This window comes from Rhea pennata, chromosome 1, assembly GCF_028389875.1.
Source record: "Rhea pennata isolate bPtePen1 chromosome 1, bPtePen1.pri, whole genome shotgun sequence".
Classification (NCBI taxonomy): domain Eukaryota; kingdom Metazoa; phylum Chordata; class Aves; order Rheiformes; family Rheidae; genus Rhea; species Rhea pennata.
Window position 1 is genome coordinate 118,566,183 of NC_084663.1, and position 27,853 is coordinate 118,594,035.

General features: G+C 37.8%; 1 protein-coding gene across 1 annotated transcript; it reads left to right on the forward strand.

Moving 5' to 3' along the window:
- Nucleotides 1–461: 461 nt before the first annotated feature.
- On the forward strand, nt 462–27,600 carry MORC3 (MORC family CW-type zinc finger 3). The gene is made up of 17 exons (XM_062598797.1): nt 462–525; nt 5,608–5,680; nt 8,198–8,330; nt 9,431–9,645; nt 9,912–10,059; nt 11,952–12,099; nt 13,368–13,499; nt 13,731–13,850; nt 14,120–14,217; nt 16,874–16,978; nt 17,089–17,211; nt 17,318–17,392; nt 18,222–18,264; nt 19,579–19,760; nt 20,323–21,175; nt 21,627–21,790; nt 24,998–27,600. Exons 1-17 carry the CDS (start codon nt 487–489, stop codon nt 25,149–25,151), a joined length of 2,805 nt encoding a protein of 934 aa, XP_062454781.1. The 5' UTR covers nt 462–486; the 3' UTR covers nt 25,152–27,600.
- Nucleotides 27,601–27,853: the final 253 nt, after the last annotated feature.

A 27,853-nucleotide genomic window follows, 5' to 3' on the forward strand; every position in this document is an offset into this window, starting at 1 on the left:
GGCGCTGGAAACGCCAAAATGTCTCAACAAGCCTACGCACTTTCACCCCAAACAAACAAAAAACGCCACCCGACCCCAACACCACACGGAGCCCTCCAGACTTTCCCCACAGCGCCTTCCCGCGCCCTCAGAGAAGCTAATGCAGGGGGCGGGCTCCCCTCCCAGCGCCGTTTCTGCGCGACCGAGGCGGCGGCGCGGCCGTCCCGGCCCGCGTTCACGGGCTGCGCCCTGGCTCCCGGGGCGGCCTCCCCTCCCCCCTCAGCGCCGCGCCGCGCCGCCGCCGGCCGCGATGGGGCGGGGCCGCCGCCCGCCCGGGCCCCGCCTCGCGGCGGGGACGGTTGCGCCTCGCGCCGGAAGCGCGCGAGGAGGAGGAAGGCGGAGGGAGGCGGAAGTGCTGGCGCCGGGCGCTCCCCCTTCCTTCCCCCCCCCCTCCCCCGTCCCCAACCTCGGCGCTCTCCCGCCCCGGCTCTCGCTGCGGCACAAAAGATGGCGGCGAAAACACAGGGCGGGATCCGCCTCAGCGCGGTGAGCGGCGGCCGCGGCTCCCTCCCACACCCCGTCTTCCCCCGGGGCGGGGAGAGGGCAGCGGCGGCCCCGAGCGGGCCGTCGGCCCGGCCCGGGGAGCGGGGAAGGGGGGGGGGGGTCGTGCGGGGTCCGCGCTGCCGGGGAGCCCCGGGCGGGTGGCGGGGAGCGAGGCCCTGGGGAGGGGGGAGCCGCTGGGGCCGCCCGCGCGGCTCGTCGCTCCTCGGTAATAAAAGCGGGAAGCTGAAGAGGGAGCAAAGTCCCCCCGGGTTGGGGAGGACGCGTTGTCTGCCCGGGAATAAAAAGTTGCGGGCGAAGCGTTGCAGGGATCGGGCTGCAGAGCCCGTCGCCTCCTGCCCTCGAGACGAGCCAGCGCTGCTCATCGCCCTGAACTCCCCTCCCTTTTCTGTGCCGTTCCCTCTGCTCTTCCCGTTAAGCCCGGCAGCCCAGCTGGGCCCCGGAGCGGGCGGTGGAGCTCGTGGGAGCCCTCCCGACCCTGCGGCGGGCGTTGGTAGTTGAACGATGACGCGGGGGCGAGGAGGGTGATTATTTCTGAGGACGGTGGGGTTTTTTTTGTTTTATTCTCTGTGTTTTCGAGTTTTTTCTTTCCTTTGAGGAAGTTCATGATCTGTTGCAGCGATGTAGTTGTGAACAGCATGACCTTTAGTTGCAAGCTTGTGACTTAAAATCTTAACCTCTTTTTGGCAAGAGCTAGGATGGTGAATACGCCTTAAATTGAATCCACGACTGTATTGGGCCCTTCAGTTACAGTGTTGCTGATTATTGTCATTATGCTGTAGTTGGTCACTTGCTTATTTATGTTAATAAAAATGAGGGAGCTGTTAAAACTACTTCATTTTTTAATAAATCATTACTGGGAGAACCTGGATGTTTTTTAAAGGCCTTTCTGGCTTTTGCTGTGTATAAGTCACACTATAGTTAAAAGCACCCTGGTTCAGAACCATACTACTTATTTTGAAACTTGGAATAGAATAGTAGAAAGAAGCTGGATCATTACAGTAATTTCTCTAACATTTGAGTGAAAAATGTATTCTACTACATTTTCAGAACTGCTTAAATTACCTTTGTATAAGCGGCCATCATCACAGAGGTTAGCTATAAATGTCATGTAAAATGTCATGTCATATTAATTCAATACTTAAATGCATTAGTAGTTTTCTGGAGGGGGAAAAATACATAAGCATTAATATCTGCATTTGCAAAAAGCGCTCTAACAGCAGTCAGACTGAAATGTTTAAAACTATTCTCAAGTCAGCTTGTCAAAGGGATTTCGACTTCTTGCAGATGAGAAATCTAAACTAAACTTAGTGGAATTGGTAACTTTATGAATTATTTTTAGGATGCTTTTTGTTTGTTTGTTAGTCAGTAGTCATAACTGAAAAACTACACTCAGTCTGTTTGCAGTCAAAGCTATATTCTTTGCAGGTTTCCAATAAAGAAATGAAGCAGCTGATACAGTGTTCTAACAGATCATATTCTACAGTGAAGAAGGCTCTGCTTTTCAGAAAAGAACAGATACTAATGGCCGCAATCTCTTCTGTCAACAGCTATTCTTTGGAAATACGTTGGGTTTCACCAAATTATTTCCCTTAGATTCAGAAGCATGTATGAACAGCACAGGTAGTTTGAACAGGCCTAGTAACTAATTCCCACCCTTACATTTATTTCCTTCTGTTTCCTGGGTAAATTTTTGCTCCGTTGCATGAGACGGATCAGGCAACTGATGCATGTTAAAAATAAGATTTAAAAAAACTATTTTTAATTTGGATCAGCTCCCTGTTGTGGTTCATTACGCAGTCATGTAACAGAACTAGCATAACTGGTAGAGAGGGGAAAAGAGGAGTATATCAAGAAACAAGCAGCCAGATGGAATTTTCATGGCTTACGCTGGCACTGTCATACCACTGAAATAAGTGCTGGCAAGACTGTGGCCTAAGAACAGTTCAGAAAGTGTGGAAGGACAAGGACTGGGGCAGGGTTTGGAGGAGAAAGAAGACGGTGAGAGAAGCAACCAGGGGAGAATGGCAGTAGAATCTTCCACCAAGAAGTCACAAGCGTCTTCATTCTTTAGTATTGGCTGGTTATAATTGTAGGAGATGCTTCTCTTAGGGCTGCTGAGTCTTTTAATAATATAAACTACATACTTGGTTTGAAGGAAGGGGAAGGTTAGTTGTATCCTCAAAAGGAGTTTTGCTGGACTTTGTCTCCAGAGAAAAAGTGAAACTGCTAGCCAAAACCCACATACTAATAAAATGCTTTTGCCCAGCAAACAAAGCAGCTGCATTTGGGTCGTCTCAACTACAACCATGCTAACATAATAAAAAGGGGTCATTCACCCTGGAGTTAACTCTTTCTTACATCATCCATTTTCTTGTTGGATCAGTCTTGAACTGCACTTGTTCGTGAGTTAACTAAAGCATACTTTGAGGAAATGAAAGGGACAACATTGGCTTAAAAAATTCCTGATGAAATGGAGTTAACCCCTCAGTTGTGCTGAGAGTTGTGCAGAGTATGCTCTGAAGCAAACTAGGGAGCTAATGGTCTTAAGTCACTCTTCTCCAGTTTTTAATCTTTCTGGGATGATGTTTTGTGTCTTTGTTTCACAGCTTTACATTAGCAAATGGACCTAAGTGCTGTGAGGAAGACTTCCCAGTGAGCTTTTGTGTGGGATATTTTTGCTGAGGGAGCTATTAGAGCCAAGAATCAATTTTTTACAATTCCCCTGTTCCAATGTGTAACTTTCAGTTTCATATAACTATTCCCAAGTTCCCACAGGTCTATGCACCACCTTTCAGCCTTTCTAAAACCTTACCACTTGAAATGTGGATCCAAAAAGATCAACATGGTTCTCATGTTTGTTTATAGAAGAGTATTTCTTTAAGATACTATTCCTTTCTATGTTAGTCACTAGTATGCAGCAATGAAATGAAGGTTGGAGAAGCATTGGATTACATAGGCAACACATGAAGACATCTACTTTTTATGCACGTAGATTCACTTGATTTCACAGAAAAAAGAACGTTTACCCATGATTTTTTTTCAGCGTTGGTGACACTGAGGTTTTTTCCTTCACTGGCATTGCTTGGTCAGAGAAGTTTCACAGCTTTATGAATCCATGCCTTTCGAAAACTACACTCAAGACTCTTTCCTAGTCCGTATTGCTAAGGTTGCAGTGCCAGTAGTAACTCCAGAGTGCCCAGTCTACCTTTTGGACAGCTGAGGTCTTTCACTGGCTAGCAGCAAAGAACTGTTTTAGCAGTGGGTTGAGCAGGTGTTGAATGCTTGAATGTCTGTCTGTTCTTTTTTTAAGTATTAGTGCTATGTTAAGACAAGGCTAGATTTTGGATGGGGAAAAATTCGGTTGTTTCTTGCAAATTTGATCATTAGACTTAGAAAACAAAGGAGCAAATGCTGTCAGTGTTGTGAAAGCTTGAAGTGGAATGAATGCTCCAATACAGACATGGTCTTAAGATCTACTGAGCTGCTTGCTGTTTGGTGGAGAAAAAAATTGAAAGCTCCTTTTAACCATATGTCACACTATAGAGTAATGTGGTTACCAGTAATTGGCTTGGTGTCTTTTTCTTCTTGGGTTCTGAATCATTTGTAAATAACTGTTAGGAATTTGGGAGGAACACTTGTGACTTGGACAGGTTCAATTTACCAGATTTTATGAAACCGGAGTTTTTAAAAACAGATAGCAGTGAAGAACGTAGTGTGTAGCTGTACTTGTTCTATGGATTAATATAGAGGTGAAGTTGCAACGTGGACTTGTGTCCTTTGGTCTTACAACCTTAGAATCAGGGTGCATTTTCTGGACAACTTACATTGATCTAACCTAGAGTTGCTGCTGCCTTACTCTTATTCCGATACCTCACCCACTGCGCTTGATTTGCTTGTAACATTGTTCCTTTTCTCTGATAAATGGACTCATACCTTACTATGTCAGTATAGTTGTTCAGTAAAATTGATGTGTGTGTATACATGCAACATTTTTTTAGTATTTTCTGATTTTATATATAATATGTATTTTATTACGTTTTGTGGTATAACTACACTGTACACGAACTATTTCCAGTATTGCTGTGTATTCATGTTTATTCATGTATTCGTGGCCTTTTATGCTATCAATATAACTTTACTAACAAGATTTAAGTATGTGTGCAGTGGGTTTGTGTTAAAGGCCCTGTAAAAGTATAATTACAGATATACTCGGGGTAATGCAAATCCAACTGTATCAGTTTCAGCAAATAAACTTCCCCAGAAGATGCACTGACAAATCCTTATGTTACATGGGGCTTATTTTTGTTTTTCCTAGTCTCTTTATGCAGATGAATATATACAAATTCAAGCTTTCAGAATTACTTGAGAATGTTTTTTTTGCTGGCATCTGTAAGATGTGTCCCATAAATAGGTATTTTATTTTGCATGTTGTCATATAATCCTAGTAGTGGCTATGTTCCTCAGGTTACATGTGATCATTGGTGAGGATAAAATGTGTGAGCCTGAATTACCAAAGACACCAATGATTAATTGAGAGAATCTGACAGGTGCCATAATGAGAGATTTTGATCAATATGGACAAAAGGAACCATGACATTAGACAGGAAGTCACTGAGTATAGGTGCCATTCACTTTTTCAGATTAAATCTTATACTCTGAGATGTGTATTTTTAACGTTAGAGAGCTTGTTTTTCTGCTCCTAGATTTGAACTATGGCTATGATATCTTTCTGTGTTTTCTAGCAGTAGTTATCTAGCAATAGTTCCTTGTATTTCTGTAAAGATAAGGAAGAATCTCTTGATCGGATGACTGTATAACCCATGTTCAGAACAAAGTATGACACTGGGATGAGTTCTTTATTGCTCTTTTGTCTTAAATATCTGTAATAATTTTCCCTTTAAAAGTTGTCAATATGCCAGTACCTAACAGCAGATTTAATTACAGTCTTTTGTTAACTTTGTATAAAGTAGCTTCATTGAATGTTACTTTGTTTAATGAACTGTTCTTCTGGCTTGTCATGATTGAAGAGCACAAACTAATGCTGTTATTTCTGTTTTGTTTTAGCTTTGTCCAAAGTTCTTGCACACCAACTCTACCAGTCACACCTGGCCTTTCAGTGCAGTTGCAGAACTTATAGGTATGTAGATCGATAGTTTGTTTAAGTACTTGATGGTAGTACTTCTTTTTCTGTTTTAGTAATGCTTTTCCTTCAGGTAAGTGAAGGAGTTGATCCTGTTGTTACTTTTAAAGGTCTTACCAAATCTTTTTGGTAATATTCGGTAACATTTTTTGGATACAGTCAAACAGAATGACTTTATTCTTTCTTAACAGCATTCATGTTTTCTGATACCTGTTTTAGGAGGCTTTCCTGTATTTGCTGGTTTCATTTTATTGAGTTTATTAAGGATTGCCAAATCCAGAGGACTGTGGGACCAAGTGAACTCTTCCTCTCCTAATCCACCAGATGGAAGCCTGCTGCTTTTTGCTGTTCCCAAGCCCAGTCAGTATTAAGGCCAATTGCGAATTCCAAGGATCTGCCTGCACTTCTACAAATAATACAGACACAGCTGGCCACAAACAGATTAGCATAGACTGGAAGACAGTAACTCTGCAAACTCATAGATAAACACAAACAGCTCTCAAAACATGACCAGCCCGAAAGACCTAATCCTGTTCTTGCTTGTTGGCTACTCAGGGCTGAAGTTCACTGATGGAGCATACACATACTCTCACTCACTTAACTTGCATTCATACTCATCTTTTTGGGTGTTTCACCAAGACTTTGAGTCCTCCAGTACTTGTGTCCAGACCGTGGGTTTGGGGTTTTTTTTTTGTTTGTTCGGTTTTTGTTTTGTTTTGTTTTTGTTTGTTTGTTTTTATCAGTCTTTGGCCCAGACCTTGAATCTTTCCTGATTCTGGTTTCCCTACTTACTGTCTTGTCAGACTTGGAATTTGTTAGCTGAACAAGTGCAGGTAGAGACACATTTGGAATAAAGAACATACCTTCACAGGAAATGCTTAGATATACAGTTCTATAAGAAATACAAAAAGCTGCAGTTGTCAGGCACAGGCCCCCACCACACAAGCATACTGGTCAGCAGCCAGCTTGCATGCTGTTGAACTGTGCTATTCTCCCCGTCATTGTCCCATGCTTTTTCCTTTCCCATTCACCTTCACTTCTCCCTTTCCCTCACTTTGATCCATCCCTGAAACATTCCACAGTAAGTTTTGCATATTGTCACAATACCCCTCAGATATCCTGTTTGCCCTTTCTGTGAGAACTGCTGTTAAAACTTACGATAATCTTATTTTGTTCTTTTGAGTTACAAAGTTTGTGATTGAACATCTTCAAGGTTACACTTGAGTCTTTCTTCTTAGTGGTCTCTTCATGGTCATCAGCACCTTAACAGTTCTGGTCTTTGTTATCATCTCTGTCATCTGCTTTTTATTAGAATTTATCTGTTTAATTTATTACCACATATTTATTGTCTTACTTTTTTACATTGAATAGTCATTAACTGGATATCCTCACAGAGTTGCTTGTTTTCTGAGTTACAGAATCATTAGTATACTTTCTCTAGCTGGTTTCTCAGACGAAGGATGTGATTTGGAAAAAACTTTGCTGATACAGAAATTAAATGGTAACAGAGTAGCAGTATCTTTTTCACTCAAATTTCCTGGCCATGTGTAATCAAAATTCTAGGTTTTGCAAAACTGTCTGGGATGGGTGGTTTTTTTGGCTGGAGTTTCTTGATTGTTTTTTAGTGTCTCAAAGTTGATTACCCAGAGTAGTACAATATTTTAAATCTGATTTCCTAGTTAAAAAGGCCCACAGCAGGCAAGTTATTTTTGCAGCCATATATATTTGTGATATGCCATTATCTATATTGTGTACAATAACTGAGCCACTTAACAGCAGTCAAAAGAGATGTTTGGGTGACTCGGAGAAAGTGAGAGTTGCAGCAGCCACTTCAGAGTAAGGAAGTGAAAGCAGAAACTCCTCTAGGTTTTGCTTTCTGTTCTCATATTTGAACTAGTCATCACAAACTCAGTTTTTGGCTGTAGATTACTATCATTTTTAATGTGTTTTACTTCAGTGCTAACAATTATAAAAAGGATAGGATTTTAGGAGACTTAGGTTTTTAGCACATTTAGAAAAAAATGGATTTTTTTGTTTCTGTACAAAAGCTGACTTATAATATTCTATGACTAATTGGTGAAATTTCTCTCTCTCAGCACAGAATTTCTCCAGTTTTGTTGCATAGCTGATTGAGAAGCTGAAAAATGGCTGCAGTTTTTGAGCTTGATCAAATCACCAAGTAACTGTTCAGGGCCAAAGGCTTTGTGCTAATGCAAAGAGAGCTCATGATTAGAGAAATAGTTACGCTGCCACGTTCACCAAAGAAATGCACGTGCAAGCATAGCATCATAACAAAGTCAGGAACAACTATTCCTAGGCTAAAAATAAGTAGATTGATTATTTTTGTATTCCTGATAGGGCCAGGTTGTGTGATTCATATGAATTTAAATAATTTGTACAACTTGCTATCTGGCATCATGTAGTTTTAAAATATGTTCACACTTAAAGTGCTAAATTTGGGGGGTTTAGTATCCCACTCTTGATTTTTTTTTTGTTCTTTTTTTTTTTTTTTAGATAATGCTTATGATCCAGATGTGAGTGCTAAACAGATATGGATAGACAAAACAGTGATAAATGACAACATATGCTTGACGTTCACTGATAATGGAAATGGTATGAACTCCGAGAAGCTGCACAAAATGCTAAGGTGGGTAACTTTTTTCTATTTTTTTTTCTTATAAAGGTTTCAGCTTTTAGTTCTGTGTGTTATTGTTCAACTTGTTCCTTTTTGTTCTGAACAGCTAACGTTGTTCAGAAACTTAGCACTTTTGAAGGTGAGTGATGACCCAAATTTATAACAGGCAGATACTAGCAAAACTTTGATACAGCTTTTTCAGTGTATTTTACCCCCTAATTTCATTTTATCCTTCCTGTCAACATTCCCATTTAACTTTCTGTGCAGTGATTGAGCTGTGTAAACGTTCTGTAGTGCCCTTTAGAGGAGCTAAGAAGATTTTTTTTTTCCAGGATTGCTTTAGTTTAAGTTAGCCAGAGGTGAAGAGATACCTGCATCCTACCCTTAGGAGCATTGAAAATATAAGTTGTTGTGAAAAAGTTAGGGGACTGTTAATTTTATTCAAGTAGATTGTCTTTTTACCTTTTGAATTTTCTAAAGGGTTTGAACTGATCTATATGCAGCTTTTGTTTCTACAGTTAGCTAAGAGGTTGCTGTTGCATTACACTTCTACATGGATTCTTCTGCCTCCAGATAAATCTCTAGGTTTAAACTTGAGCAAGCGTGAATTTAATCTGTTATCTTTTTCTGTAATATATCATAATTAATAGCTTGCATGCTAAATTCTTGTACAATTACCTGTTTTACTTTGAATGTAATGTCTAGTTACTAATGGCAAATCTGTGAATCACCCATTTTCAAGCAAATGGAAGAAAAAAAAGAAAAAAGCTAAGTGCCTTTTCTCAGTATTTATTGTGAAGCCTAAGGATAAGCGTTCCTAAAGGATTATAATAGTTATTATATAATTTCATACAGATGATATTTCTAATCTATACTAAAAATTAAAATAAATATCACTTAACTCTCATGACATGTTTTTAGCAGTATTTCTCTTGTAATTCTCAGGATCTGTGTAACTGTAAATTGTTAAATATACAACAGTCACTGATCTCTAAAAGAAGAGATTAACTCAATCTGTTTAAGTTTATTTTGACATCAGTCTTGTATACATCTTTTGGTTTTCTGTTTTTATGGAACTTTTTATACTCTTCCAATATTTTCTTATGTTTCAGCTTTGGCTTCAGTGAGAAATCGGTAATGAATGGCCGTGTTCCAGTGGGACTGTACGGAAATGGGTTTAAATCGGGGTCTATGCGCCTCGGAAAAGATGCAATAGTCTTCACTAAGAATGGGGAAACTATGAGTGTGGGCCTATTGTCTCAGACTTTCCTTGAAGTCACGAAGGCAGAGCATGTCATGGTTCCTATAGTGACATTCAGCAACCAACATATCCTTTTGACAACTTCTGAATGAAAGGTTATGTGTATACATGCAAAGTTTGGATACTAAGATCCTTAAAAGAAATCTTCTTGTCTAGTCTTACAGGAATTCTAGTTGTATTGTAAGATGGGAGGAAGACTATAGTTTGTTAAAACCCTGAAGTTTGTAGGAGCTGTGAGAGCCAATGAAGAGTACAGGATACTGTTGCAGAAGTTTAACCATCTTTTGAAACCTTACTTCACTAGAAGTTACTCTCTTTAACATGATGCTTACGACAGATAAGTGATCCGGCAGAATCCAAAAACAGCCTGAAGGCCATCTTGACACATTCTTTATTTTCTACTGAAGAGAAATTACTGGCAGAGCTAGATGCAATAATGGGGAAAAAGGGAACAAGAATTATCATTTGGAATCTTAGAAGGTAAGGTGAACCTTCAGTATTCATATTCAGTCTCTCATATCTCTCATTTAGTTTATGTGTTCTGCATATGCAAATATACAAGGTTTTGGTAGACTAATTCCACAAGACTGGAGGGAGCAAGCTGTAACTGGGAAATTACAGAATCAAGCTCACACGATGGTGGGACTATAATAGGCATGAGAAGTGTTGGTAACCTCTCAAGTAAAATGGTCTAAGGCGAATCAGCAGGAAAGAGTATATAAAAGACTTTGTTTTGATAAGATACTGTTACTTTTGCCAAAAGGAAAATTAAAATTGATGAATTAGAAATCTGTTACCTTGGACCTATGTGAAACCAAAATTCAAACAAAAATGTTTGTATATGCAATCAAACATGACTGGCTTTTTAACTTTGAATCGGCTGTAAATATATGTAGTTATCTTAATCTGCTTGCCTATGTGGGATTTTTTTCAGGAGTAAAGATTTTCAGCTTTTTTCTAACATGGAATTGCTTGCTGCTGGTTGGTGTGGCTTTTTTGTTTGATTGGTTGGTTGATGGAGTTTTTGATTTTTGTTATTTGTTTTTTGTTATTTTTTAACAGTTGTTACTGTAGCAGTGGCAGCTGTTTGTCTTCATTTTCCCTCTACCTTCCTTTCCCTCCCCTTCTTGTGTGGCTGCTGCTGCCTTGCTAGCAGAACCTGGCTGGCGGTCTGCTTGGAAAAGCTTTTGGCATGTCTTTAACGGTGATGGAGCTAGCTGGGTGGGATGTTCTTAAGTGTTTGTTTAACTGTAGTGTCAGGATGCTAGCTTGTTTGGGGGGGGTTATCTTTCTTCTTATTATTATTTCCTTTTGATGAGCAAGAATAAACCTTTTGCCTGATAAAGCTGAATGAGTTTTTTTTTTTTTTGTCATGCAACTTTTTAATCTATACCCATCCTAGTTTTGCTCTTCTGTTTCATTCATTTCTTTCTGGTGTTAGAGGACCCAAATGAAACATTTCTAGCTTACTGGATTTTAATACAAGATAGCAAAGTGTGATCGGCACTCCAGTATTGCTAATTCTGGTTGTCCCCTCTACCTACTACATAAGAAAAACTTTACCTCCTTTATACTTCAAAAGCTAATTTGTGTTTTCTGGATAACCTTTCATTTATCAATGAGCATTTTAGCAACATGCATCTCTTCATTGCACAGGTGAAAAAAATATATGAAGTCATTGGATTGGGCAGGATAACTCTGAGGTTCTGAATTCTGGTGTGTATTCATAGAAAGTTGTGGAAGAGAATGTTTTTGAGGGTTTTTATTGTTTCTAATACGTTGCAATTGAATCTACTTTTCAAAACCAAACAGAACTATACCAGTTTTTAATTATTTCTGGAATATTTGTGCCAAGTGTGATATATCTGAATGTGGTGCAAAGCCACTGCCAGTATCCTGCAAAATGTACATCAGACAGAAGGACTGCAACTAAATAAAAGAAACCATCTGGTGAGCAGTGCAATAAGAATTTGTGACATATTACTGAGTTAGAAGGTTGTAGTATGTGTGGCTTTTACAACAGTAAGAAATTTAGGAAGATAATCTGCAGTGTTTGGAAACAATGCATTTAGAACAAACGCATGCACCTTAGGCCATCCAGCTTTTAAAGATGTTACTGACTGCTTTTATTAGTGAACTATGACCTTTATAGAATTAAGTTAGAATTTATGACTGTCTTATCTGCTGTCACTTTTCTTGTGTTCCTCGGATATCAAAAAGAAACTAATGAACATGTTGATTTGAATTTTAGAAAAACATAGTATAACTCAAAGCAAGTCCCTTTCTCCGGCATCACTGATGTCCTTTGGGTCTTTCTCAATATCTTTGTAGAGTTAGTTTTTTAATTAATCTTTTTTAAATTTATTTCTTAGAGATAAAAATGAAAAAACAGAGTTTGACTTTGACAAGGATAAATACGACATCAGAATTCCTGAAGACTTGGATGAAACAGGAAAAAGAGGCTATAAAAAACAGGAGAGAATGGACCAGGTTGTTCCAGAAAGTGACTACTCATTACGAGTACGTATATCATTTTGAATTTTAAATTGTTATTTTTTCTTTTTTTAGTGAAGCTGGGTTGTGTTTGATTTTGTTTTTGTATAATGTATTATATGACAGATGAAGAGAAGAAACTGGAGGGCAAAATTTTCATGACAGCACAATATGTCAACATTAAAAAAATGGAAGGTGGAATATATTAGTGGAAGAATTCTTTTTCAGAAGAAAATCAGTATTTTTTGTGGTCTTGCAAATAAATTTTACTGTTAAATCACTGTCACTATCCTTTATGGAACAAGACGGAAATGCAGTGAATAACTTAAAAAATTAAACATGTATGTATGATTGTAAAGCAAAGTAAACATTCCATTGTAGTACAGGCATAAATGCATATAGTACTGATGTATGCTCATATGGATCTTTGAAACAGACAGCTTTTGGCTCGCAAAATGTCCTTTCTAAGCTTTAAAAAGAGGTTGAGGAATTGGAAGCAACTACTTTGAAGATACGCACACAGAAAAGCCTTGGTCATGTCTGTAGGCTAGTTGCTATGACCATTGTCTTCAGGACTGATCTGTCATCATTGAAGGCTTCTTTTGTAAGCAGCTGCTTCTGAAATGACTAAGTGTTGTGGACTCTTTCTGGATGATATTCAAAAGTATTAGTCTAGTTGAGCTAAAACTTGTAATTATCCTAAGGCTCATTAGAGTCATAAATCTACTTCAAATATTAGAAGCTGTAAATATGATGATAAATGAAACACAGATAAAGATTTACAGAGTATTTGACACATTTATAAGATTGCATAGATTGACAGCATGCAGTAGCTTGCAACAAAGCTAATACTTTTGCTTTTGTTTCTTATTTTAATGCTTGTCTCGGAATTTTTAAGCTTTCAATAGATGACAAGAAAAGAGACACTTGTGTATCTAAAGGGGAAAATATCTTTTTTTTAAATAATTGAAGAGAGAAAACACAATAAACTTCTCAAAATAAGCTTGCAAGTGTGCAGAGAGCTCTTTTAGTGGTAAAACTGCATCTTCAGACACCTGAATAATTTGTTATAATCATGAAAACCATCCTTCAATTGTTATTCATTTAATTTACAATATTAGTAAGCTTATGCATGCTTTCATTTCCTGTTTTTACTGGATATGAGTTGAAAAAAAAACCAATCCATTTAACAAAATTTGAATTAAAACCTGAATTTGTCTTCCTAAACTTGTGTTGTAAACTATTCATATCTTGTTTATTTGTTTGACTAATAGAAATTACTCTATGTTTTGTAGGCTTACTGCAGTATTTTGTATCTGAAGCCAAGAATGCAGATTATTCTACGAGGACAAAAAGTGAAAACACAGCTGGTTTCCAAAAGCCTTGCATTCATTGAGCGCGATATATATAGGCCAAAATTTTTGAATGTATCCTTTGCTAATATGTGCATTATTGCTCACTGAATTGAATGATATGACTTTGTATGTAAGCTATCTGGATTCTAATGGGTATGTTGCAGTTATCCTTAGGTGATTTTTGTAATGAGATACAAAAGGAATTATCTCAATATAAAAAGCATTCTGAGACCCAGCTAAGAGTTAAGTCCTTTTTTTGTATTCCTCTGATTAACCACATTTTTCCTTAACATCTAGAAATAGGCTAAAACAGTAAGAATTACATTTGGATTTAACTGCAGAAATAAAGACCACTATGGAATAATGATGTACCATAAAAACAGACTCATCAAAGCTTATGAAAGAGTTGGCTGTCAGTTAAAGGTAGGAACATAAAGCTAAAAAATATGTTTGCATCTTTAGAAATCATTTTCATTTACATGGCTGAAAAAAAAGGATGTTGATGGTGCTTTTATAAAACTACCTTTTTTTTCTAGCTTATGTAACAACTAAAAGCTGCATTAAAATGTATGGAGTTGTGTAATAGTTGTGTTTTTGATATCGAGTTTGATGCACAAAATATAGTATATAATAGTATACTATAGTATAGAATTTACTTTTTTTTTTTCCTAATACATTTTAATTTCTTTCAGGCAAACAACATGGGTGTTGGTGTAGTTGGGATTATTGAATGCAACTTCCTAAAACCAACTCATAACAAACAAGATTTTGATTATACAAATGAATACAGGTGAATGTGATTTTATATAGACTTTATATTGAATAGTGTTTTTCATTGTGAAATATCTGACCGGAAAGATTTTTTTTTTTTTTTGAAGTAGTAATCATTAAAACTTAACATTATATCATTATACTGCATGCCTGCTTTCTCATTAGAGGTAGGATGTTTGTATCTCTACTAGTCATGCTGAGTTCACCAAGCAGTCAGTGAAGTCTAGATGTAATGCATATACTTTTAAAGTAGGTGCCTTAAAAGTGATCAGATTGATTCTGCTTTTTCACTGATTGTAGAATGAGCCTGGAATAACTTGCTGAGATGTGGATCTTTGTGTGGCAGATGTTTAAAATTTTTAGAGATGAATCCTACAGTATTTCTTTTCGTAACTTTTTGTTTAATCTGAGTTCTTAAAAGAGCTTTTATGGACACTTTGGAACACTTTTTTCAATGTCTCTCCTAACGCTGGGCTTGAATGTCTTGAAGTCCTTTGCTACCTGATGCAGCATTTAAAATACCAGACAACCTCAAAGCAGCTGAGATTTGGGACATAGCTCAGTTCCAGTCATTATTCTAACTCTGTGTTGCCGCTTTTTCACATATTTGCACCATCCCATCAGTCACTATCTAATGCAGTATTTTGTGTAGCTACACTGAATCAGATGGAGGATTTATCCTGACTTGAAAAATAATCACAAAATACTGTTTTTAAGCCTGGTGAATCTCAGTCTGATAGCCTAGGTGCTAGGAAGGGAGACATTTAGGGGAATGAAAGGTTAGAAGGGATGAGTTACCTAAGCAGTTCTCAATTGCAGGTGTAAAGCCTATTTAAGGAAAATCTGGATGTGGATCTTGAGAATAGTTCCCAGCTGTGTTATTTATCTTTTGTCTCATGACAGCCAGGCTGTTTTCTGTTTTCTCTGCTATTTGTTTTCAGTGAGTTTTGAGTATTGGCTTGCAAAAATAGGTGGGGTAAACTTTGGCAGGAGAAGTCATTACATCTCCAAGCTGTATGTTCTGCCATTCAGCTGGTGTGAGTTTTTTGTTTGGTTTTGTTTTGTTTTTTGTTTGTTTGTTTTTTGTTTGTTTTTTGCCAAAGATAGCTGTGCTGCTCCCAAAACTCCTCCTGCATTGCTGATTTATATGCAGCTTTGCATATAAATGTAATTCAGGAGATGGCATCAGAGTGCTGTAATAAGCCAAGCTGTTAATTGCTGCAGTTGAGGAGTAAGTCTGGTCATTCCCACTGTTGGAACAGCAGCCTTCAGCAGAGGAGCAAGCCTGATAGCTGGGAACGTAACTGCTGCAGGCCACAGCAGTTCCATCTGCCTGTATCTTTAAATAGTACCTGTAGTCCACAGCTTAGGGTGTACTTCTCTGCAGTGGTACTGCTAGCTTTAAGCAGCACCTCTGTTTCTGCCACGGTTGTACTGTCAGAGCTGTGATTCAGTCAGTCAAACTGGAAAATAGTTCTTGTGTTATTTTTTCAATGAAAGTGTTCCCTAAGCTGTTTCTTGCACGACTGCATTAACGTTCCCTTGGCAGGGGGTAGGAATGAGGAATGCTGTAGATAGTCATTTCTGTTATCCAGCCTTTACGCTGTGTTCCCACAAGCTGGCACAATGAGCATTGAATGCTTTATTTGTTTCTTTTTAAAAATGCTTGTAATGTGGGCATAGAAATACTACATTGAAGAGATCTTTTTACAAAGGTCTTTCTACAAAGAACACTGCAGGATTTCAAAAAGATACTTTCCCAGCCCAATACAGAAACATGAAACTACTGCTGTAATTTCATGATCACTTTAAGCTGATCTGCCTCCCTCCCCTCTCCAAAAGAGAGAAATGATATAATTCATGCTTTGCTCTTCATTTCTGCCCTTGTTTTACTTCCTTGTTCTGGCACCAAAATTCATGACCTGGGCTGGGAGGTGATCTAGATTAAAACTCTCTCTAAGCCAGGTTATTTCACTATGGAAACACGTGTGCTAGTTCAAGGGATGGGCTGGTGTGGATTGTGGAATGAGCCAAGAAGGGTGGGACTGACTTTCAGGTTTTAGTTACGCAGCCAGTTCACTCTGATGTAACCTCAGCATGTTGACAAGAGGCTGACTTGCTCTTACCTCACCTGTGCTACTTGTTCTTCTCATGCCTCAGTCTCTGCTGTGTGCCAGTTCTAGTATTCATGCAGCTGCATGATGAGCCCTGCTCAGGAAACTAATCCAGCTAAAAATTAATCTAGGGAAAGACTGGTCTGCTTCTTTTAGCAGCGCGTAGACTTACACTGCATTAGTGATCATACGATTGCAACTTTAGTGTAGTATTGCTGTATGTCAGCTTCCAGCAGGCATGAGCCTACAGCAAAAGGATGTACACAGACATCAGTCAAATATTCAGTTAGGTACTGGATTGGCAGAGGCTGTTATGAACCTGTTTTCTATAATTGAATTTTAACCAGTGAATCAACTTCAGAGTTTGCACAGTACATTCACCGTCCTGAGTTAAGCACTCTTGACCTCTGTTTAAAAAAACATGCACTTGTATGTTCCCCAAGTCATATTTCTAGTAACTTCTTTGCTGAAAAAACATGACTTCTCACAATTCCTATCTTCTAGGGTTTTCTACAAGCAAAAACTATTGTGCAAATATAAATATATATATGTTTTTTTTAGACTTACAATAGCAGCACTAGGAGAAAAGCTTAATGATTACTGGAATGAAATGAAAACAAAGAAAAATGAAGAATATCCTTTAGCTTTGCCAGTTGAGGAGATACAGTAAGTATCATTTTTAAATAGAAGAACTTTATCTAATGTTATTACTATTTTACACTAGATAATGAAAATAAGCTTTTCATGTGAAAGTTCTGATACTTTTCCCATTACAGAAAACAGCCTGATCAGACATGGGTGCAATGTGATGCATGTCTGAAATGGCGGAAGCTACCAGATGGAATAGAGCATTTGCCAGAGAAGTGGTACTGCTCACTGAACCCTGATCCACAATTTCGGTAAAATTACATTTGGATAAATATCTAAATATTGCTTTTAATTTGTATTTGATCACTTGATGTAAGCACATATGTTATGCTCTTTTTTTTTTTTCCCTTAAATCAGGAATTGTAATGTGCCGGAAGAACCTGAAGATGATGACTTAATACATCCCACTTATGAGAAAACTTATAAAAAAAAGTAAATACTTGAGATTTTCTTGCAAATGTCTACACTGGAAACTGAACATGAAAATTAAACACACTTTCCTCTCACCTATGATAAGGTTGCAACCCTTTTGGGAATATATCCAGTCACAAAATAAAGCCTTAAAGTCCAGATCTGATCATGGCAGTAAACAGATGAATAGGATTGTTCTTTTCTGTTATTAAAGTGTTAACATTCCAGAGATTTTTCAAGTTTATAACTAATGCCCTTTTGCTCTCCTACATCAATATTAGGAAAGTCATAGCTAAAGGGGCCTCTATCATTTAATAACTAGTAAGGAGAACAATGCAAGCAGTTGATTTCAGGTACAGTTCTCAGAGGGGCAGTATTTCAAACCAGTAAGGGATATAAAACTAGTTTGGGATGTTACAGATAAGCAAGCAGCCAGAGCTGTTATGAGCCCTTGTCTAGGTAATGTATGTTTTCAGGGCCTGCATGGAAAAAGCTGAGTACCTTCAGACACTTACATATGAGTGAGAGGATTCTTAGCTAAGGTATTCTGGAAAGAAACGGACTTGGACAATTTTACCTAAATGCTGGTTCACATGTTTGCACTTTTTTTTTTGTTACAATTTTTTAATGAGTCTAAGTCACAGTCTGTAGTTAAGCTAACTTTAAGCTATACCAACTCATGTGTGGAAACTTTCAGCCAAGAAACTGTAATATGTTTATTAAACTTCATTATGTCTAGGTAGGATGAAGACTACTGTGTTTGCTTTTAGATTAAAGTGAGGTTGTTTAGTTTGTATGATGAATTAGCATTCTGATTTTAACCTCCTTTTTTTTTCTTGCTACTCTGCAGAGACAGGGAAAAACTGAAGAGACGACTGGAGTACAGCCAACAGGTAACTCTCCTGAAGTTGATAGGAAACTAACTTCCGTAGTACAGTTGTTCTTGCTGATAGCAGTACTAGACAGTTTATTCAAATAGTCCAGGCTTTGAATTATAATTTTCTTCAGCTAATGATGACTGAGCTGATCCACAGCCTGTTTTTACTGCTGAACAGGTTATGCTCACTAGTAGTATATAGTACTATATACCATATAGTACTGAAGAAAAAGCGTAAGGAGGCAAAATAGTACTAGAAAAAGTGTCAGTCACTGATACCTGTTCTTATAGCATGACATCTAATTGCTGAAGGTAGATTTGAAGGTAGAGAGAGATGTAAAAGTAGCCTTAAAAAAAGAAAAAAGGGAGGGGGGAAGAGGGTGAGGAGAAGTTTGTAGTAGCTGTAATTTGAGACTTGAGAGCTTGTTTTGCAGGGAGGCCCTCAGGCTCTCTGGAAATAAAGATGCAAGTCAAAATGGTTTGGTTAAGTGAATGTGTGGATTGTAATTCAGAATCAAATTTCCTAAGTGTGATATAGCTTAAGTTGCTTTCAAAATAAATTGTTAACATCAGATCTCTCCATTTCTAGAGAAAAGGGTTTGCACATGCTGTTTTAATCTATATACTTCATTTGTATTCATTTCTGCCATTAATTTTATAGAAAAGTAGAAAAGTCATTTGTAAAAGTCAAGAAGTGTTCATTTTGGACAAACTGAATTTAGGTACGAGCAGCTTTGACAAAGAGATGGTTATTCCGTATTTTAATAGACTTAACAGACTTAGAGATACAGAACAGCTTGAGAAAAGCTTTTCCACAAGTTCTGCATGGTACTTAAAATTATCTAGTTCTGGAGAAAGGCTTGCAAAATCGGAAAGCTGCTTTCTCACACCAATAAAACTGTATGTGGGGAGGTGTGTGCAGGTGGGGTATAGCACTAAGTCTTTGAGAAATCTGCCAGAAGTCAGTAATTATGCTGCACAGCTTGCTGCTTTCTGATATCTCGTATGAATTTTTGGTGTATGTCTTAAGCCAACATGGAGAGGAAGTATCAAAGAAATAGTTGACACACATCAGTAGTCCTTTTTGTGAGGATTAAGCTAATAAGACTGGAGTTTGCCACAAGGAGTCCAGTTGGTCCTTTTTGATTGAAAAAATATTGAGTCAGAGATTCAGGATGAGATTGGTATTTGGAGAATCCTCACAGCATACAGCAGAAATGTCAGCTATAATTTTAAGTATTTTCAGATAGTTGACAGAGCTATTTAAACCTGTTCTGAGGTATTTATTAGTATCTGTCTTTTTTCAATCTTAATTAATTTTGTCTTACAGCTCTGTAATGAAATGTTTTTAAAAACACCTGTTTCTTCAAGTAAAGATTTTAAAACGTTCTCAGCTGTGAGTGGAAAGGAAGCTGTTCCAAGATCAGTTTTACCAGAAATATCAAATCCTTCTGTCAAAAGACCTCTACTTGTTTCAAATAGATCAGTATCTTCACCTGATTCTGGTAACAGGTTAGTAAACCTGTACAAAACAGACTCCTATTTATCTCTAGAATTAATATTTTGCTAATGGAAAGTATGATGTTGGATGTAGGTTCACCTTCAGGTTGTAGCCTACATCAGGTTTGGTAGTATAGGAGCATGTCAATTAATGGTATCTAGAAACCCTGTGAAATGCTAAAATGAATGTAGCAAAAATTACTATGTACTGTCAAGAAAATTTAATGAGTTTGTAGGAAGAGACTATGTTGCGTCAACTTCACGTTGACACATTTTCCTCACGTTTTCCTCAACCTCTGTTACAGGAAACTTTTTCTTAGCACAGATGTTGAGTCTATTTTAAATAATGTGTTAAAGTAACAATCCAGTGAGTGGATGTCAGCCACTGTTTTTACAGGGAAGGTGTTTACTGTGGCTACTGATCTTGAGGTATTATGCAGGCAGGCATCTCTTTCTAGTTGCTAAGTGCAAGCTTTGCACAGTGATTATGAAAAAAACAATATACATAGTTTGAAACAAATGACTTCAGTACTTGCGCAAATAGAATAATCAGTTTAATATTTTTTCTCCTCAGTCTTAAATGGAAGGGACAGAGTTGTTCAACGTCTGTGTCTTTAAAGATACCTCGGTTAAATGACAAAACATTCAATAGCCACACTGATGATGATGATGACGACGATGATGAAGATGTCATCATTTTAGAGGAGAGTAGTACTCCAAAGCCTTCAGCAGACTCTGATGTTCCTGTAGTAAAAACTGAATGTATTAATCTGGATCTGGAAGGGAAGCAGAAAGAAAACTGCAGTGTTGGAGAACCTTGTAGTGCAACTGCTTCAGAATCAAAAAGTGAACAATTGACTTCAGCGACACAGACTGAGCTCCCAAAATTAGTTGTTAAAAAGGAAGAAGTGGAAGACAATATGGATATTCAGGTGCCCAGGTCAGAAATAGAAACAAAACAGCACAACATGGAAGATGTTTCTGAGACGTCTGCAGATGTTGGGAATGTCTTGAGTGAACTGAAAAGCCAGCTGCAATTAGTAAACAAAGAAAAAGAAACATACCAAAACAAGTGTGAAGTATTAACCAATCAAGTAGAAGCACTAGAACAGAGGATATTAGAAATGAGTAACAAGTATGTGAAAAAAGAAATGTGCCATCAGTCAACTGAGACAATTTCTTCATTTGTAGAAGAAAACATTCATGAGAGAAGTTTGGCAGAAGTGACCATTCTGTATGAACAGGCCTTAGAAGAAATAGCAAAACTAAAGGAACAGTGCAGTACTCTGCAGAACTTAAAAACTGAATGCACCAAGTGTGCTGATGGTGAAAATAAGAGTGAGGTAGATGAAATTGCTGTGCAGCTGGATGATGTTTTCAGGCAACTGGACAAATGTAGCATTGAGAGAGACAGATATAAAAGTGAGGTATGTATGTTAAAACAGTGATATGCTTCAAATTAACAAAAAATGAAGTTTCTCTTTTGATATGAATGTTTCATAGCAGTTCTAGCACAAGACACATCATATAGTTAAATTTGGTCGATTAGTCAATCAAGGCACCTAAAAGGGGGTGGGATTACTAAATTTTCCTAGAAACTTTTTTTGCTTCCATAGATAGTAATAAGCTAACTTGAGAGACTTCAACTGATTTAGGCTTAGAGTGAGCACACATACGGAGTGGTTCAGCTGACAGCTGGTTATTGTAAAGCAGTGTGACTGTGTTGCTGTATCTTAAAGAAAACAGCATGTTGAAAATTTACGTTAATTAACTTTGTTAATTAAGTTAATTAAAATTAAATGGTTTAAATTTTTATGTCACTTTGATTACTACAATTTGATTTGATGTGTAAAATTAGCTATTTGATTTACTTGCCAGATTGAACTACTAGAAGTGGAAAAAACTCAACTTGCCTGTCAATGTGAAGAACTCAAAGCAGAAGTTGCACAGTTAAAAGCTTCAATTCCACAAGCGGTTGCACATTCAAATGATTCTACAACCAGTAATGTAGAAGATTCAGTAAATTTTTCTGATGGAGAAAGGTATCACTTTTGTTCTTTCTAGACTATTTCAGGCCAAATTTTAGCTGGCTGATTGTATCTGAAAAACCTTGACAAAGGTCATGTGTGATAATTATATAATAAAATGTGGTTCTTGGAATTCTTTTCTACTGCCTTTTCTGACCTCCAACTCAGTAACATCCATGCTTCATCTTTTTATAAAAATGATTTTTTTATGATCTAGGTATCTGTGCAATCAGGATTGGCCATTACATAATAGAATGCCATACTGGCATTTCTTAGAATATCAAATATATTATACAATGATTTTTAGACATGACTTGCAGAACAGGGAAAGAGGAAGGAGGAAGAAAAGAGGGCGATCATTAGCTTATTCTGTATAGATGAACTTCATTTTTGCATTCTATTTTTCTTGCCTGACAGTTAATACTCTATTGAAAAAAGTTTTTCAATTTTGTAACTGATTTGACCTTTTCTGTAAGCACTTGTGACTGCTGACCAACCCTTTGAAACTAGGTTTTCTTTGAACTAAATGAGTGTTTAAATTTACAAATTGAGAGCTTGTTGCTCCTGCTTAATAGAAATATCAAACACACAGAAGTACACACATAAGATGGAAGCAGGGGTAGGCTACTGAGGACCTAAACTGCCTGGGCATGTAGGATGAAACTGAAAGCCAGAGCTCAACTCGAGTTAAAACTAACAAAGGTTGTGAAGAGCAACCAGAAGGGCTTCAGTAAGTACAGCAAAAGCAAAACGAAGAAAAATGTAGTCCTGCTGCTCATTGGGCAGGAGACATAGTGACAAAGGACATGGAAATGACTGAAGTTCTCATTATCTTCTTTACCTCGCTTTTTACTTGTAATATTTATCTTCTGGCCTCACAGATCCCTGAGCCTAGTGGTGGTCTGAGGGAGTGAAGCGTTATCTGTAGGGAGAATGAGTTTAGGGACCATTTAAGCAAACTGGAACATGTACAAATCAAATCAGTGGGACCAGATGAGATGCATCAGAGGCAGCTGGCCAAGTTTGTGGCAAGTTGGCCTCGTAATGACACCTTTTAAAGGTCATGGCAAGCAGTTGAGATTCCTGGTGCCTGGAAAAAGGCAGCATAACGCCCATATTCAAGAAGAGCGAAAGGGAAGATTTTACATATAGGCTGTTTAATGTAACCTCAGGCCATGAGAAGACCATGGAGCAAATCCACCTGGAAGTGGTGTCCATCATGTGGCTGGACAAGCTGGTGACTAGGAACAACTTGCATGGATTCACCAAGGGCAAACTGTATCTCTCTAGCCTTCTACAATGAGATGACAGGCCCTTTGGATAAGGGGAGAGCAGACCTTAATTTTAACAAAGCCTTCAAGGATACTGCCATAGTATCCCTATAGCCAAATTTGTGAGGTATGGTTTGGATAGGTGGGCTGGAAAACTGGCTGAACTTCTGAGCATAAATGGCTCTGGTAGTAATATAAAGTCCAGCTGGCAGACTGTTATTAATGATACCTGTCAGGGATCAATATTGGAGCCAATACGGATTAACACCTTTATTAATAGACCTAGATGATGGTGTAGGGTAAACTCAGTATGTTCATGGCAATACCAAATTGGAAGGAGCTGTTGGTGTGCTGGAGGGTAGAATTGCTATTGAGACAAACTGGAGAAATGGGTGAAAAGAAACCTCATTGAGATTAAACAGAGGCAACAACAGAGTTTTGCACCTGGGCTGGAAATACCCCATGCAGCTGTGCAGGCTGGAGGCAGCTCAGCAGAGAGCAGCTTTGCAAGAAGAGGGCCTGTGAGTGCTGGTGGACGAGAAGTTGGATGTGTCGGTAGTGCGTCCTTGTGATGAGGTTCCACTGCGTACTGTGCTGTATTAGCAAAAGTTCAGCCTACAGTTTCAGGGAAGTGACTCTTCCCCTCTTATTAGGCGCTTGTGAGATCAAATATGGAATAGCATGTCCAGTTTGGGGCCCCCTGATATAAGAAAGGCATTGGCCTACTGCAGCAAGTTCAGTCGAGGGCTGCCAAGATGGAGAGGGGATGGAGCACATAATGTACAATGGGAAGCTGAGGGAAATAGCCTTAAGAAGAGAAGGCAGAAAGTTCTGAACTCTTACTGCTGGTTTCAGCTACGTAATGGGAGGATATAGATTGAGCTAGATTCTTCTCATGAGCACAATAGATGTAACAGGGGAAAAAGTGTTTGCAGTGAGGGTAGTCAATCCCTGGAATGGAGGTCCAGAGAGACTGTGACATTTCCATACATGAAAATTTTCAGAACACAAAAAGGTCCTAAGCACCTGAAATAAGGTAGCCCTGCTCTGAAAGTGTTGAGGGGGGATGGGAGGAACTGACAGGATGACCTCAAGAGACCCCTTCCAATCTAATTCAGTCTGTGATTCAATCTCCCCTTCAGCTGCCAGCATTTCATCTTCTCTTTAAGGCCTCTGACAAGTGTGTCCTGAAAGAGTTGGCAAATACATCTATTACTTGTGATGGAGGCTACCTACAAATCCCATTGGGATATGATAGCACTGTGAAGACTGGCTGCTGCAGATTATAAGGGAGATGATGTTGGAAGGAAATACTTAAGAAGGGATGGATGTTTTAGAACCAATTTGAACAGGAAGAGGACAGAGCAGTGGAACCAGGAAAGAAAGCGAAAAGAACAGAAATAGTAGTATTTTGCCTGTGCTGTAATTCCTGCCTTACTTGCTCTTTATATTTTCAAGCTTTTGGACAAACTCTTCTTTTCTGCCTTCCAGCTGGTCATTTTTTCTCTTCCTTTGTTCCCACAGGTGTGCTAGTTGTGCTTCTAAATGTGTAAAAGCACCAATGTATAACGTTATTTGGAGAAACAAAGAGGTGGATGTGGGATAAAGGATTGTGCCAATGCTTGTTTTCTATCTTAAGTTTTCAAAAAATATTTCTAATCCATGTTGAGGAAAGGAGAATTCAGTTTAGCTCTCAGTATTTGCTTGAAACTAAGGAAATACAAACCTTCAAAATTAAAACCTGAGAGGCTCAGCTATGAAAAACTAGTGGATTTTGAAGTTATCTCACAGCAGCTTCAACTGCATCGCTTTTGTTGATTTTGTAAGTCATGTACAGAGCCTTTCCAGTATGGAAAATAAGTCCAACTTTGTAAATAACCTTTAAATTATTCTGTATTTTTGAACATAAAACTTTATCTACATCTTAATATACCTAATTATTTCTTTGCAGCCTGAAACTACGCTCCCTTCGAGTGAATGTTGGACAGCTTTTGGCTACAATCATGCCTGATCTAGACTTGCAGCAAGTAAATTATGATATTGATGTAGTAGATGAAATTTTAGGACAAGTTGTGGAACAAATGCATGAAATCAGTAGTACTTAATGCTTTAAGATATTAGCAGACTCCTACTTGATCTTCCATTATAACCTTAGTGTAGGTTCCAAATTGTAAATATTGCCTCTTCACTTTATATATTTGACACCTCTTGATCAATAAGTGTATATACTCTATATGTTTAGATTTTCCCACAGATGCAGTGGGTGTTATCATAACTTACTCTTAAAGGAACACTGTTAATATTGACTAACCCTTGATGTACTTAATTAAGGATTTTGCTTTTAAAAATGTATTTGTAATTAAATTTGCAAATATTTTTATTATTAGGAATCTTAATACTTTTATACAGAAGCCTTTTGGTTGACTTTTGATCTTATATAAGCATTAATACTTGCAATTATTTCCTCTTCCAAAATCTAAGCAGCTAAGCAGTGAAATATGTTAAAAAAAAAAAAAAAAAAAAAAACTTCCCGATTTCCTTCTCAGAACAAACCTCAATAGTGTTATTGTAAACTACAATATTGTTTCCATGCTATCAACAGTGTTGTTGTATGTTGCATTAATTGGATAGAAATATAACTAGTAGATGAAAATTTTGGCCATAGTTGTAATATTGTGTTTTACTACCAAAAAAAGAAAAATTCTTTAGGGGCTTTATCCTGAGAATTGATGATCTCTGACTTCCTTTGGAGTTTTGGGAAGTCACGAATGGTTGTTGCCACACAAGAGCATTATCTGTACATAGTTTCGCAGCATAAACAAATTCATGGAATGTGCCTAGGATATTTCAGCCTCTTCAGTGTTGGAACCACATGCCTCTTTGTCCTGCCCTTGCTGCTTGGTTGTTGTTTTCTAGGTCTAAGTACCTGCCTCTGTGTAAGTGTAGTCAGGATGATGTCCAGTTCTACCTTGCAATTCCCATTTGAACGCAGCAATGCTTGTTCGCAAGTCCAAGTACGTACCTGTACGTGGGCTCCGTGGTCTATTTCCTCACGCTCCCTTATGGGCTGTTCCCCACTTTCTTCCAGGGCAATGGCAGCTAGTGGAAAGGAAGCGTGAGGAAATAGACCACGGTGGTCAGTCGGAGACAACATGTTGGGGTGGCATATCCAAAGCTAGGTAGGATTGCTGGGGGACCTCAGTTCTGCCTTGAAACACCGCTTCTCCAGACCTAAAGCTTTTTTCAGGAAAGCTCAGTGCTGAACAGAGTTGACATGGAGGTTCTGTCATGTATAGAAATGCTTAGGAGGGATTTGTTATATGTCCTCCAAAAAAAAAATGTTGCAGTATTAAACACAGTCTGGGGTGTTTAAGGCTGAAAAGAGATGGTGCTGAGATTGATCTCAGAAATTAACTTTCCCATCAGAATGCACCATGCTGTGTATGTATGTCTGAGATTACCAAATTCTGGATTAATTACTTGAGACTTGTAAAAAGGAGGCATGTTTTCTTACTGGCAATGTTAATGACTAAGGAGTGAGCTAAAGCTGAAAATGTTCAAATGCAACTTGTTTATGCTGTCTTAAAGTTTAGACACCTTTTATTATAGACAAAATAGGTATTTTTCTTTTTTTCTTTTCCAATCAGTTCACTGCGATTCTAAGCCACTACTTGTATGCTCTAATGCTCTTACAAAAAGTTTTTTTGAAGAAATGGTACTAAGAGAAAATGTTAAAGTGGTGACAGTATTCTCCTCAGCCAATTGCATGTTTTTCCTTTGAAGTCAGCATGAATGAGAAGAGGGGTGGCAAAGACAACATATCCCCCTTTTATCTGTGATGGTATTTGTCATGCAAACAGTGATCAAGAAACATGAAAAATGGTGTTTTTTTTTTTTTTAAAAAAAAAAAGGTTGGGGTTTTTTTTAATCATGAAACAACTTTCAGTGTGTTCATTCCTGGGAAGCATCTTTTTCTTTTTTTTTTTTTTATTTTTTTAATATGTACATAAAGGCAACACTTTGGGCTTTTGCACTGTTACTGTCCTCATTTAATTAGATTATGTTCCTTTTTGTTGTATTTCATTCAGTTTCTTTCAGTGGAGACCATTTCAATTTTAAGATTCTATCTATTCTAATATTATGCCAATAAGGATAATACAATACTGTTGTACTTTATAATGGCTAAATTGAATGTTTGATTTTGAAGAGGTGGCTGTAATATAACTGTTTGTATGACTTTTAAAAAGTTTATATTTTCCATTTATTGGTGTGTAGTTTTTCAATTTATTATTATTTATTATGTTTCATCAGATTCTGTAGTTGAATTTATTATAGATGACTGGCAAAATATAGCATATGTCTATATTGAAAATGGAAAATTTACACTGTACATTTACACTTTGAAAAACAGTGGAATAATGGAAATGTTTTTTATTTACTTGTTAAAATGTATTTTTTGTAAAAAAATAAAAATTATATAAATCTGAGTTTGCTGGATCAAAACTTGTATGTGATCAAATGCTATGTTTTTGTTTCTAAATAAATACTATGCAGAATGGCTAATATTTCTGGCTTATTTTAAATATTCAGCTTTATGAGACAGTTGGCTCAGTTTGGTTTTGAGTAGAAAACTTAAGCAAACCAACTATGCCTTTGGACCTGGAGGTCATTCTTACTTGGCCCCAAATAGCTGTCCATCTTCTCTACTACTTCAAACTGTTTATTCCATAGAGGAAAATTCGTTACCCAGTTAAGAGATCGCTATTGTAATAAGCTTTGGGACAAAGCTGTGTTTCAAGGCCTTGTT